General features: G+C 39.4%; 1 protein-coding gene across 1 annotated transcript in view; it reads left to right on the top strand.

Annotated features, from left to right (window-relative positions):
* TBC1D12 (TBC1 domain family member 12) overlaps positions 1-14069 on the top strand; it is a 48284-nt gene that overhangs the window by 12846 nt on the left and 21369 nt on the right. The window contains 1 exon segment of the mRNA XM_075717647.1: positions 6956-7079. Coding sequence (XP_075573762.1) covers positions 6956-7079 — 124 coding nt within the window.

The following is a 14069-nucleotide window of genomic DNA, read 5'->3' as shown; positions in this document are numbered from 1 at the left end:
TCTCCCAAGTAGTTAGCGATAGGATGAGAGGAAATGGGCTTAAGCTGCGCCAGGGGAGGTTTAGGTTGGATATTAGGAGAAATTTCTTCACGGAAAGGGTGGTCAAGCATTGGAACAGGCTGCCCAGAGAGGTGGTGCAGTCACCATCCCTGGAAGTGTTCAAAAAAACGGGCAGTTGTGGCACTTTGGGACATGGTTTAGTCTAGTCTACCCTTAATTGGTTTAGTGTGGACTTGGTAATGTTAGGTTAATGGTTGGACTGGATGATCTTAAAGGTCTTTTCCAACCTAAACCATTCTATGATTTTGAATTAGATCTATTTGTATATTAAAGTGAGCCATAAGGAAGCATGCTGGGTTGCTCAGGTGTAACAGTAATGATAATCACATGTTTTATGCTCTCTTCTGAGACTATATCCTTGTCTCAGTGGTTGATACCACTTGACTTTTGCCATTTTTTTGTACTGCAGGATTAACAAATTGGAGAAAGGTAGGCTCATTTTAATATGTTTCATACTGATACTCATCTTAAATGGCTCAGGTGTAAGATCCAACCATCCTCTGCACTTAAAATTTGTATACAGATAATTAAAAGCAGTGGAACAGGTGAAGCTTGGGTTTGAAGGTGGAGTTCTAATGATTTGATTCTCTAACACCTAATAAGAAGTAGAACAATGCTGCAGCCTTTCCTTTGATGCAGAGGAGGCAAATCCCTATTAGGACACCTGTCTTCTTTGGCTGACTAATTATCTTTTGAGGTTTACTATGCCGTTTAAAAATCTGATTGAAACTGCATTACCAGACTCACTGGCTAAACAGTTAGTATGGCTTTCTAGGCAATCACATTAAAAGTATTTAACAATGCAGAGTAAGTTATAAAGACCAGGAGTGCATTTTAGCTTGCCATCTCACAACTTAGTTGCATTTCACAGATTTCTAAACTACTATTTTATTTTTCCTTATGCTTCTAGTACAATTCATGCTCCTGCTTCTCTACCAGGTCAGAATAGCTGGGCTACTGAATGACTTCCCTTAGTCCTACAGCATTCCAAGCTGGAGCTGGCTCTTGCTGAATGTATTGGTTTAAAGGCTACAGGTTACAGTTCTATGGAGGGAGTGGAGAGATGAGTCAGGGTCTATATCTTGTTTTAAAGCTAAGGACTAAGGGCAGATACAGGCTTGTGAACGCTGCTTCCAAGTGTCATTGTTAAGAATGCTGGACTCAAATGGGAGTTTTAGGGGAACAATGGGAAGTAAATAAAGTTGATTGCTTCCAATAAAGTAGTACTATATCTCAGCAACATCAGAGCTCTGGGTCATCAGAGATGATTCTTCTGGCAGGCTCCTTTGAGGCTCAAAGTTAAGATTGGAAAACCAAGGATGTGCATTTGGAGTGGAAAGGAAAGCAACTTCAGGTTTTGCTGGAATACACAAAATAGTGAAATACTCATAGCCTGTTGTTAGTGGCATACAGCAGAGTTGTAGAAAGGGAAGATATATATGTGTGATCTTTGGAAGAACTGTAGAAAAACCTAGCTTGAAACTAGATTTGAGTTTGACATTTTTGGTCAAACAGAAGACTATCACAAGACTACTTGGTCTTGGGGAGAAGTGAATCAGTTATACCTGGAGGTAGAGTGCTGGAGCTGTATCTAGCCTGGTGGCTTTCCTACCTGCTGATGTTCATGGTTGCTGCTGTTCAAAGCATTTCAGCTTTCTTTGAGTGGCTGTTGTGCAAATACGGCAGCCCAGTTTCTAGTCTGGTGTTGGATGAAATTTAAGATCAAGCTTGAAGTAATTGTCTCTGGTATTTTCTAGTAACTTCCTCTAAAACTTGGAAATCTCTCATCCTCTTGGGCTGGCATATAGCTAGCTCAAAAAGTGGAAAAAAGTTTTGTGTTCAGATTTTGGGGGGGGGGCGGGGGGGCAGGAGCCAAAACCCCAAAGGAAACAAACAAAAAAAAATCCCATTAAAATATCAAGTTCCACCTATCCCCTTCTGGGACTTAATTCTAACTGTAGTTAGACTTCATCAGTTTATCTTAAACAGCAACAAAGAAGTGATTTGAAAAGCAAAAGCAGAGTGGAAACAAGCAATTGCATTACTAGAACATCACATTAATGCCACCTGTGGAAATGGTTAACATCTTTGAATTACTGTACCATCAGTATGGTGAAACTCTTGCATAGATTGCTGTGGGCACAGGCAGGAATAGTTGAAGTGATGTTGTTAAATAAGGGAGAAAACTGCCACTTGTAGCTGTTACTACAGCTGTTCTAGTTATGTGATCATGAGAGGCTATAGGTTTTTTGTGTAGTGTAATCCAAACAATGTTAGGAATAGATGTCTTGGTATGTGCCAGTAACAGCTTCTTATTCTGTGGTGCTTCAGTTACTTTTAAAGCTCTTCAGTGCACCTACTGAAACATTTTTGAGTGTCATTTGAGAGCGTTAATATGAGTTCCAGTGTGGTTATGTAAAACTAGCAGGGAAAAAAACTTGCAACTTTTCCACTGGGTTTTTGTAAACCAGAGCTTAGTTCAATGAACTAATTTAATACTTGTATCCCACAGGTCCTTTCAACAGAAAGCATTATTCATTTCTAAAGTGTAGGCTGCTTCTTGAGGAATTTTGAAGTTTTCAAATGGATTTTGAGATTCTGTACCAAAATGCTATTGACGTTTCAGTCCATCTCAATGGATGACTTTCCCTGGGATCAGTGAAAACTCATGAATATTCTAAGCAGCAACAAATATATCAAATCTGGTACACTTCCTGCAATTCAGTGAATGCAACTTGTAAGGAACAGCATCTGTGAATGCTTAACAGGGCTTTTGTAAGGCTTTACTGTTGTCATCAACACATCAGATGTGATACTGTTAGCTGCCAAAACAATGTATTGAAAGTGTCCTTCCATCTTCAGCAAAGCTTATTTTTAAACCTCCCATGAATTTCTCTTGGAAAACCCTTCTATGTGAGGGTTATTCTGACATGATATAAAGTTTGACCAGCTTTTTGCCCTCACAAGAAACAGACTTCAATGAATATCTACTCAATAAAAGTAAAATTATATATTCACTTTTGAATTCATAAAAAGTGAAACAAGCTTTTGTTTAATTTAGTACACAAAAGAATATTAAAAACCTGCCAAGATTCATTATGGTGGGGACTATGTTCTAGATGGTTTGTTTTAATGTTATATTTGTTTAAAAAAAAAAAATTAAAAACAAATCTTGTAAGAGCCATGAGCATGCCTGAATCTTTTGTACAGAAATACTAATTAAAATTTTCTGTGTGTTTACACACTTTTCCTTTTTAAATCTGCCAGCTTCCTGGTTAATCATAAACCAGCTTTGATACAGATTGCCATCGATGTTAAAAGCATACATCTTTTCAGCTTCCACAAGTGCTAGAAGCAATGGAGCTGAACTGCCAGGTAATCCTGGTGGTATTCTGTCATATGTGCAGAGACTGGATGGTTGTTGCTATCCATGAAGTCAAGATGCATGAGCTATTTTATATTTCAAGAATGGTACTCCAGAATGTATCTTCCTGCATACCAGCTTTCGGGGAAAAAAATCTCCTCCAATTAAGTTTCAAATATAGCCACTGCAGTAGTTGCAGATTTAAGGGCAAGGCTGTAGTTGTAGTATTTAGTGAGGTGTTGGTCTTTAGAATACTTTGTCTTGTTTTTTTTGATGATTCTTTGAACAGTCCTCCTTCCCCCTTAAAGACAATGTAAAGCAGTGTGAAAGGTGTCCTGTACTTGTGCAATGAGCCTTTGTTATTTATATAAGCATACTTTTTGCATCTGTTCTTTTATGGATGGACCGGTTCATTTCACTAATGGCATGCAGTCCTGGGACTGACTGAGGAAAGTGTCTTTTAAAGATGTTGGTACCATGGCTTGGCTTTTTCATCAGCCTGTCCTTCCAGGTCATGAGTCAGAAACAGCTAGTTTGGTGTTCTGGGTGCTTCCTTTGCTTCCACAGGGATGGACTAAGATACTGCCAAGTTTCCCTGATGGGGACAGAGTTGTGGGATGCATGGATCACTGCCAATGCTTACTAGAATACCTTGTATTAATTAAGCTGTTATTAATAGCAATAGCTTGATTCTGTTAATGGCAGGTAACTATTCATACAGTGCAAGCAATTATTGCCAAATATGCTTACTTACTGGGTTGGAATGACAGCTGGGAGACCTCCACGGAAGTGGAGGGGGTGTACTGATGTACCAACAGCTTCTATGTGGGCGTTCAAAACCAAAAATCTCTCAAGGCATGCTCTCTTTCATCAGGTGTGTATGTAATCCCATACTCCCTGCCTGCTTATAGCAGCTGCTGCTTTCTCAAATGCAGTCTTTTTCCTCCTTTTTTTTTAACAAGCTGTTGTTGATGGTAGTGTGTGCTGGTGGCCTTGGACAGACCAAGCAGAGTCTTGGTGTTCTGAGTTTCTCAGTTCTCCTGGATTCTACAGGACTACTAGACTTGAGCTTATTGGTTCTTCGGAGACTTTCACACTTTATCAGCATCTACTTCTACTCTCCAGCTCGCTGTTTTCTTGTGGCTAGATCTTCAGCTACACACAAATATCTGTAGAGTCCATTCATGCAGACTTGCACAGAAGGTATTTTTGTGACAGGCATTTGCTTGTTTCCCAAATAACAAAAAGCATTCTGGGAACTGAAAAGATCATATTTGAAATCTACAAATGCTAACAGTTTGTAATTGTAAAACTATGCTGCATGGTCAGAGACCCTGACAGCGCTGGAATTTAAGAGCGACTGTGCTCTTTTTGGACAGCTTGCAGTTGTTGAAGCATGCTATTTCTATCTGGGTAAAGCCAAGAGACTGTTTTCTATGCACAAACATGAATGTATTCAATTTGAGAAGGAAATGTATTTTAAAATATAGCAAATGCTGTTAAGTGAAGAATAGATCTGCGGATCTCCTTCCAGAGGAAGAGTGTGGAAGTACAAGGTTAGCTAGTTAGCACTGCACAACAACATCTTCCAATAAAAGTGCTCCATATTCTGTTCACCCAGAGGCCAACTTGTAAGCATCCTGAGAAGTAACCTTACAGACTACTTAAATTTTAATCCCTCTGTGCTGTTCGTAAGTTTCTGAAAGTAACTTTCCAATACTCAGAATAAATGCACTTCTTTCATTTTCAAAGCACTCGTACATAGCATGCTCTGTGGGAGCTTGTGATCGGAGTCAAATAGTACAGCTGTGTATCTAGGCAAATGCTTGCTAATGTGATCTTGTGATGGTTGGCTTTCTAAGAAGTAACGGAACTTAGAACACTCTTCGCTGGGTAGAAGACTGGCTGGATGGCCGAACCCAAAGAGTTGTGGTGAATGGAGTTAAATCCAGTTGGCAGCCGGTCACACGTGGTGTTCCCCAGGGCTCAGTATTGGGGCCAGTTCTGTTGAATATCTTTATCAATGATCTGGATGAGGGGATCGAGTGCACCCTCAGTAAGTTTGCAGACGACACCCGGTTGGGCAGGAGTGTTGATCTGCTTGAGGGTAGAAAGGCTCTCACAGGGACCTGGACAGGCTGGACCGATGGGCCGAGGCCAAGTGTATGAGATTTAACAAGGCCAAGTGCCGGGTCCTGCACTTGGGTCACAACAACCCCATGCAGCGCTACAGGCTTGGGGAAGAGTGGCTGGAAAGCTGCCTGGCCGAAAAGGACCTGGGGGTGCTGTTTGACAGCCGGCTGAACGTGAGCCAGCAGTGTGCCCAGGTGGCCAAAAGACCAACAGCATCCTGGCTTGTATCAGGAATAGTGTGGCCAGCAGGAGCAGGGAGGTGATTGTCCCCCTGTACTCGGCACTGGTGAGGCCGCACCTGGAATACTGTGTCCAGTTTTGGGCCCCTCACTGCAAGAAAGACATTGAGGTGCTGGAGCATGTCCAGAGAAGGGCAACGAAGCTGGTGAAGGGTCTGGAGCACAGGCCTTACGAGGAGCGGCTGAGGGAACTGGGGTTGTTTAGCCTAGAGAAAAGGAGGCTGAGGGGAGACCTTATCGCTCTCTACAACTACCTGAAAGGAGGTTGCAGTGAGGTGACTGTCGGTCTTTTCTCCCAAGTAACAAGCTGCACGATGAGAGGAAATGGCCTCAAGTTGTGCCAGGGGAGGTTTAGATTGGTCATTAGGAGAAATTTCTTCATGGAAAGGGTAGTCAAGCATTGGAACAGGCTGCCCAGGGAAGTGGTTGAGTCCCCATCCATGGAGGTATTTAAAAGACATGTAGATGTGGTGCTTAGGGCTATGGTTTAGTGGTGGACTTGGCAGTGCTAGGTTAATGGTTGGACTGGATGATCTTAAAGGTCTTTTCCAACCTAAACAATTCTGTGATTCTATAATAGAACAATGCAGTCATCTGCCTGTTTTGAGTGTAATTGCTTTAGGCACGGACAAAAGTTATCTGCTAAACTGAATCTGTGAGCATGGTCCACGTTTTTCTAGTCCATGTTATGAAAGTTGAAGGTGTGAAGATTGCAGAAATTGTTAGTAGAAGTAATAGCTAACAATTTATTTCTCAAATCTATAAGTTATACAGTGATTTCCAGCTGTCTTCAGTCTCCAAATAGCTCCATAAGATACGCTAAAACAAACCCCAAACAAAAGTCTGAGAGCCGTTGCACACTGCTAACTTAAGAGAGTGTCTGGTATTACCAGACGAGCTCTGATTTTGCATAAGGTAGCTTAGAATTCAGGGGTAAAACTGCGTGTTAAGTACAAATATTAGCATCAAAACATCTGTAATGAAAGCTGCTCCACTTCAAGTTAATTATATTAAAGTATAAGAGAAAACTAAGGTAGCACACTATGCATTTGCTGAGCAGTAAATCTCTACAGTGGTGAACTTGGTGTAAAGAAATGTAAGTGGGTACAAATGTTATTTGTTTATAATAAACAAAAAGAAAACCCTCCTCTCTTTTCAGAAACTTTTTCACTAAAAGGACAAAGGAACTCAAACCTGCTGTCCAAAGCGCTCCTGGTTGGAAGTTGTTTGGAAAAGTCCCACCCAGGGAAAACCTTCCAAAAGATTCCAAAATTATTCAGCAGGTGAGTAAATGTCACACAGCTCTAGGTACAAAACTTGTAAAAATTAATGCATGGGTATTGCAGTTCTCTGCTGTTATCTCCATGTTGTTACTATAGAACCGTAGAGTGCTCTGGGAAGACTCTTTTCGGGCTTTGTCTAAAGAATAGTAGTTACTCAGAAGGAATTTGAGTTTTGTGATTATCTAGTACATTCTTCAGTACACCTCAGTGCTTATAAAAAGGTGATACATGTTCAAAAAGCATTTAAGCTGTTTAGATCAAAACATCAGAACTTGCATTAATACACTTCCTGTAAAATTTTGCCTTATTTAACATGTTATACTACAATTTTTTTAATGGTAAAGCGATTGTGAAATACTCTAGGCTTCCTTTATGAAGTTCAGTTCTGAGTTACTTTTGCCTGTTCTATGCAACAAAACCACAGTCATACTTGTATGTTCAGCTTTTTTTCAAGCTAGATATTAACCTAGTAAAATTTATCCTCTTAAAGCATTCTTGGATATTCTAGTGTTACAAAACTGATTTTCTTTTTTGGGGTTTTTTTTAGGGTTGGTTTTTTTGTGGGCTTTTTCTTTTTTTTTTTCTTTTTTTTCTTTTTTTTTTTTTTAAAAAAAATCTAACTCATCTTTCCATAGTCCTTGCCTGGAAGGCTTACTATCTGGGTAACTTGTTACAAATTACTTAGAATTCTGAAACATGTAATCTTGTTTCATTTCGTCTCTTAATCTCACTCAAGGTATTTTTGTTTCAAAATAGTGCTGTAAGTTGAACTTGTTTTGGAGTTACTGGGGTACTACAGAAAGGTAATTCTGATTTCCTTCCCCTGATACCAAATTGCACTTCCATATATTCATTCCTGTGGAATCTGTCTTTAATTTGATAAAATAATAAAATGGCATAGTCTTTAAAGATGAGCAATTGGTAATGTATCATTAACTTAATGTTAACATGCAATCCTGAAGTTGAAAGTTTTGTTGACCCAAGAAATGTGAATGTCCCTTGGGTTGGTGAAAACAGTAAGTTTGAATCTCTTGAGCTGCTTTTTCTTTGTCTCCTTTCTCAAATTCCATATAAGCTGATGTGTTTGGCAGGTGCAAATGGCTGTGAATGAAGCAGTGTTCAGCCATCTTCTAGAAGGAGCTTCGTGGTGAAGAGGGCCTTTTGGGAGCAACTAAAGTGAAAACCGAGAGGTTCTTTTTGAAGGACTTCGATGTAATGGGACTTGTCACACAATGAAATGTTGTAGGAAAATGATGAGATTGCAGCAGGTGCTATTTACTCTGAAGTAAACTGGGTGCTTTTTCAGCATTTTCAAATCCAATTTGCCTTATTTAAATGCTTTCCCTTTTTGGGTGAGAGAGGGCAAGTGTTCTTTCTTAGTTTACTTGCAGATGAATGCTGTTGGACTTGTGCTATGAAAATGCTGTGGTAAAAATCCAGATGTCTCTTCCATCCTGAGAAATGGAGAGTGTGCACAATGCTACCAGTCATCTGCTTCCCATTTTCTAGTTAGGAAGATGTTTGTTCTGGAGACCAAGTCATAATCTGCAGAATTCGTCGTATTCTCTTACCCTGTTGTCCCTCAGTGACTGTTTTTCATTTAAACTGTAGCGTTCCCATTTTTTTAACTTATCTGAAGTGGCAGAAAAGCAAATATATTAAAACAATGTATGTCTTTAAACATGATTTGGTTGGTCCTAGCTGCTAGTCACGTGGCTTGTGTCATAATGGTTGCCAGATTAGGGTCACTCTTGGATTTATATAATCTTGAGTAATGTGTCAGTAATAGCTAATATTTTTAGTTTCTAATTTAGCTAAAGCATGCATGGTGTTTAGATAAAGCATCATGAGCTAAGATAGACAGTTATCAAAGGGGGATCCAGAATGACAGTATACTCTGTGCAGAGTTAGATCTACAATACCTGAGAAAATTTGATTCTTAAATTGAGAGGTGACCCTAAAGTCTCCATATTTAACATATGCCAAATGTGTTGCATGTGTGTTTAAAATTTACAATACAGCTTCTTATGCATATGCCTTTGAAGAAAAGCCAAGTGGTTTCTTTTCTCAAAAATGTTCAAATTTGCTAAGCTGGTGATGGGTTAGAATGAATATAGGCACACTTTGTTATTGAAGGTAAGTGGAAAATAGTATCTTCACTTTTGAATGGCTCACTGAAGTCCCTAGACTAAATTTCTCACTATTGCAGGAGATGAGTGAAAAGAATATAGGCCAGAATGCAGTTAGGATGCCTTTAAGAAGTTGATAGAAATATGATTAAAGCTTAATGTGCTCTGTGAACCTGTCAGATACTTCATATCCTACATGGAGTGTCTCTACAAACTTCCAGATTGACTTTCTAAATTGAAGTCAAGGGATCAAGTGTGATCTGAAACACAAAACCCACATTTTTTTTTTTTCCCCAATTTTTTTAGCTATCTGTGGTCAGAACAACAGCTACTCACTGTTCACCAGCTTTTGTAAAATGCGCTACTAGATGTAAGAATACGCAGGTAGAATGGGCTTAAGCTGGAGCCATGCTGCCTGTGAGGGAGTTTATGGTAGTTTATTATTAGCAACAAATCTTGCTGTTCCTGAACAGCTATGGCATTTGGCATGGTTGAACACAAAGTTCTGTGACTTTACTGATGCCCGTGGCCAGCTTTGGGGGCAGTGCAAATAAACCCTTGGCTAAGGAAACTCAGTAATGAGTCAGCATCCTTCGGATGAAAAATGAGATCTTAAGAAGCCCTTTTGCAGGAAAAATTAACTCGCAACCGGAAAAACTTTGTAACTAATAAAAGGAGGAAGTCTTTTGGGTAAAGGTAATACTTATATCAAAGGTTTATGGCAATATTATGAAGCTTAAAGGACTTTCCTATTAGTAAAACAAGGAAAAAATTGCATCATTGTAGATTTATAGTCAGAAGGGTGGTAGAGTTCGCATGCCCTGTTTCCATCCTGGCTGATGGAAGCCTCCTTTGTTACCTTTGTTTTGGTAAGGATGATGTAGTAAATTGATATTACGTTTGAATGCTTGTGGCTCCCAGTCACTGTCTGTCAACTAGACATTGCTATAATATGCCTCTGCAGAGGAGTCAGGTAGTGACTGTAATATCTTGAATAACTTCCCAGAAAATCTGGAAACTTAATTTGGGATACTGTTTCAGACATTTTTCAGACAACGATGCTAGCCAGCTCTGCCTGCAGAGACTGCCTAATGAGTATTACCGTAAATAATTTCTTTGCAAGTTTCTTAGTGTATGTAGAAGATACATATTTTTGTCAAAAAAGCAACCTGCAGGGCTTGCCTGGCCGGGGAGATGGCAGAGTCCCCTGCAGCTGTGCTGCCATCAGCATGCTTTGGGTGAGATGCTCCAGCTCGAACTGGGTCAGAGGTTGAAAGTTCTTGGCAGCTGCATCTCCCCACTTGCAGCTGCTGGCACGCTTGGCTCTCCTTGGATTTGGAGCTGCCCAAGCAGGATGTAACTGAGGCCAACTCTTTTGCTGGACATCTCCCTCCTCTGGGCTTCCTTCCTTCACTGTTCTTTAGAAAGGGAAAATAGCAACTCCTTAGGACTGCAAATGTCAAATGCGTTTGGTTTTAGGAAGTGTGCCTTTTTTCATGAACTGCAGCTAATAAAACTGGCTATTATAAGAAGTATGTGGTCATTAATGATCAGTCTGCTAAATTCTTTTCAGTCTGTACAGAAATCTGCTTTAAATTAGACTGCTGAACTATTTTAATATAGAAGCATTTAAAGCAGAAAGCGACTTGTGGGCTGACGTGAAACATTTTGGTGTGTATTGACTGAAGTGCAAGTTCTGTTTAAAAACGCAAGCTCAATTTAATTTTTTGTGCTTAAGGTTAAAGAAAAGAGCTTTTAATCTATGATCAACATGATTCTGAACATCAAGTCATGAAGCTTAGCTCTTGCTCTTTATTAAAGCAGTCTTGAATACTTTTTATTAATTTGTTTAAAGCAGCATGGTGATTTTTTCCTAGTATGCCCGAATTAAAGTAAACTCAAAATATGGAAATACACATGGCAAGATAAAGAAAAGTAAAACGTACACCAAATTAACTTTATCAGCAATTTTAACAAAGTACTGTCAGTGGCAGCCTTGAATAAGTGGTGGTGGTGGGGGGGAAGCGTTTATTTAAATCTGACACACCATGAAAAACTTGCAGTGATTTAGAAATGATTGCTTATTCAGAAGTGAAGCAAAGCCATCTTTTCCAAAAGCTGTCACCTTGTGTACAAAATGGAAGGTATTAATTTTAGACAGTACATTAAATACTCCGATTTTGATGACTGGGTCACTGTCTCACAACTCACCTCTGAAAATATTATTTTTGAGCATCTCTGAAATGTTTTTAAAAAAAAAAAGTAAAATACTGTACTTGAGGGCTAAAAAACAGTGTCTTCACTTACATATTTTTCTGATGTCGTTATCTCCAGTCTGAAATCTAATGGAGAAATTGCATATGATTCACTGAATCAGTGCAACTCCCATGGTCTCCCAGGGACAAGAGCTGTCAAAGACTCCTCTTTAGAGGAACAGATGCGTTTTTTCATACAACTCAGACCTTCTAACTTGCAATATTAACTCTTCCCTCTGATCTTCAACATTTCACTTTAACAATGCATGAAACTCCTAATGTTTAAAAAGTGTATATAGCATGTTTGTCAACAAATCTAAGGATTTAGATATCTGAAAAAAGTAGGTAAATGCAGTGCTAGATGCTTTTTCATAGGAGTGGTTCTTAAGCAGATAGTTATCTAGATAGAGGTCACATTGGCTTGTCTTCCATTACTACTGGAAGGAAGAGAAAGGCAAGGCTTCTGCCTGTTTAGCAGATACATGTAGAAATATGTTTGTAACAAACTGCCTTGAAACCAGGACAGACAATAAGGGGGTATTGGGCCTTGCACAGAATATGTAATGCCTGAATAACAATTTGTCTACTAGCAGCAGTGAGAAGGCTTGTGATGGTTTTCTTTGTAGATGCTGTAGCCGTCAGATTCTTAAGAAACGTCCCATCATCTTTCCAGAATCACACATGCAGTTAGTAAAATGCTATGTCAGAGCTAAAACAAAGTGTTGTGTTGAAGTCTTTCAAAGACATTCCCCAGTGTTTTAGACTTTTGCAATGATTATCTTATCAGTAAAATGGTAATGAAACTGGTAGGACCTCAGTGACACAAATGCCTCTCCTTTTGTTTGTATAAAGGACATAAAATACAATTCAGCTCCTTGTACCAGGGCTTACCCAGCTGCTTTGACAAGGAAAACTTGTCAAGGAGAACTTCTCATGATGTCCGTGCTATGCTGGTGGCACAAATGTATCTTCACCGGAGTACTCTACAGTGAGCATGGGACTAATATGTTGAAAATACTGCAGAGGTGTTGACTCTGCTGATGTGAATTCTTCTGATTGCTGGGTTCTTTTTAAAAAAAAAAAAAAAAACAAACAAAAAAAACCCCAGCAAAGTCTTCAATGTCAACTACAGAGAGTATTGAAGCAAATTTCTTTTACTTTGATTTGGTGGGCCACTAGATTTTTTTGGTCTTTTGGATCCTCTTTTGGATGGGACCCCCCCCCCCATTTGGCCTTTGAATTTCTTTAGCAAAGGATGATACAGATAAAAATAGTTGTTTTCTCTTCTCTTAAGAGGTGAGAACTCCTGCAGGTTAAGCAGACTTAACGCTGGTGAGCTTGAGGTGCTGCAATAGCAAAATCATCATCTAGGCAGGCTGTATCAAATTCCAAAAGGATAGGATTTAGCAAAAAGATTCAGGTGGTAAAGATGCTGTCTTTCATGGACTTTCTTTAAAGTGTGTTTGTGGGGGGTTTTTTGGTTTTTCTTTTTTTAATATAAGCCTTATCCTTCTGAGGCTGGCATGGTACTTCAGTGCTGAAAAGGAGAAAATATTATGGCAATGGAGAAAGAAGCCTTTAAAATGTGTTTTATTAGTCTGGGGTATGCATGGTACAAGAACATTGCAGATACTTTCAGAAATAATGTTGAAGGCATGATAAAAAGCTTATTTTCCTTCTTCCAGGCACTGTAATCCAATGCTTAAAAGCAATGGCTGTGTCTTGTCTCCCCCCACCCCACCCCGGGTCTTTAAGCTTGGCTCTTCCATTAGAAAACCAGCTTTGACTTTTGAATGGAAACCAGCAGAGCTGTGGTTGGTAGTACAGGGTCTCCTGTAGTTGGGCATGCTTTTGCCTGATTGCCTTGCTGCAGTGTGTTATGAGGGCTTTCATATTGCTACTTGGAATCTTACTTTTAATTTAAGTGACTGTTTCTCAAAGCCTTACAAATGTATCTTGCTTCTTATCAGCTCACCAGTGAGGTTGAGGTGTAGTCCACTTCCGAGCTTTTCAGTTTAGAAATACTAATTATAACATGGCAGGGGGGAAGGTGGGGGACTTAAAGGCCCACTCTTAAGTCACTGTGGTATTTGGTGACATTTTCTGCCCTCTCATGTTAAATAGAAAAACCCAAACACTTAACGTGAAAGTTCTGTTTGAAAGTTACCCTAGTATTTTGTTTCTTGCCAAATGCTTATCCAAGTCCAGTTACATTTCTTTTCCCTTTCTCCACAGTGCAAGTACTATTCTTGAGTATTCACTTTAAGCTTTAAAGCTAACTGGCTTATAGGTGAAGATCTAGTTGGGTGTGAGATGCAATCTAACATGAGCGGAATGAAGGCAAGGTCTTCAAGATTCATTTTCAGAGCAAACAGTTTGTTTTCTTGTGTCAGCCTAGAGACAATGTTTTGTTCTTTCCGTTTTAACACTGTATCTTCCAAGGCTAGTGTTTTAAAAAACTGTAACTTTTATGGGTGATGTGGACTAAGGATGTATCAGGGAATGCCATTTGTCATGTTCCTGAGAAGTGCCATGGAAAAAGGTCTCTTTTCAGGAAAAGGTGCTGATTGTAGAAAATACAAAACTTCAATTAAAACAGAAAAAAT

Source organism: Pelecanus crispus, chromosome 10, assembly GCF_030463565.1.
Source record: "Pelecanus crispus isolate bPelCri1 chromosome 10, bPelCri1.pri, whole genome shotgun sequence".
In the NCBI taxonomy this organism is placed as follows: Eukaryota; Metazoa; Chordata; class Aves; order Pelecaniformes; family Pelecanidae; genus Pelecanus; species Pelecanus crispus.
The sequence above is the reverse complement of the archived record's forward strand: the minus strand, read 5'-3'. Positions and strand labels throughout refer to the sequence as shown.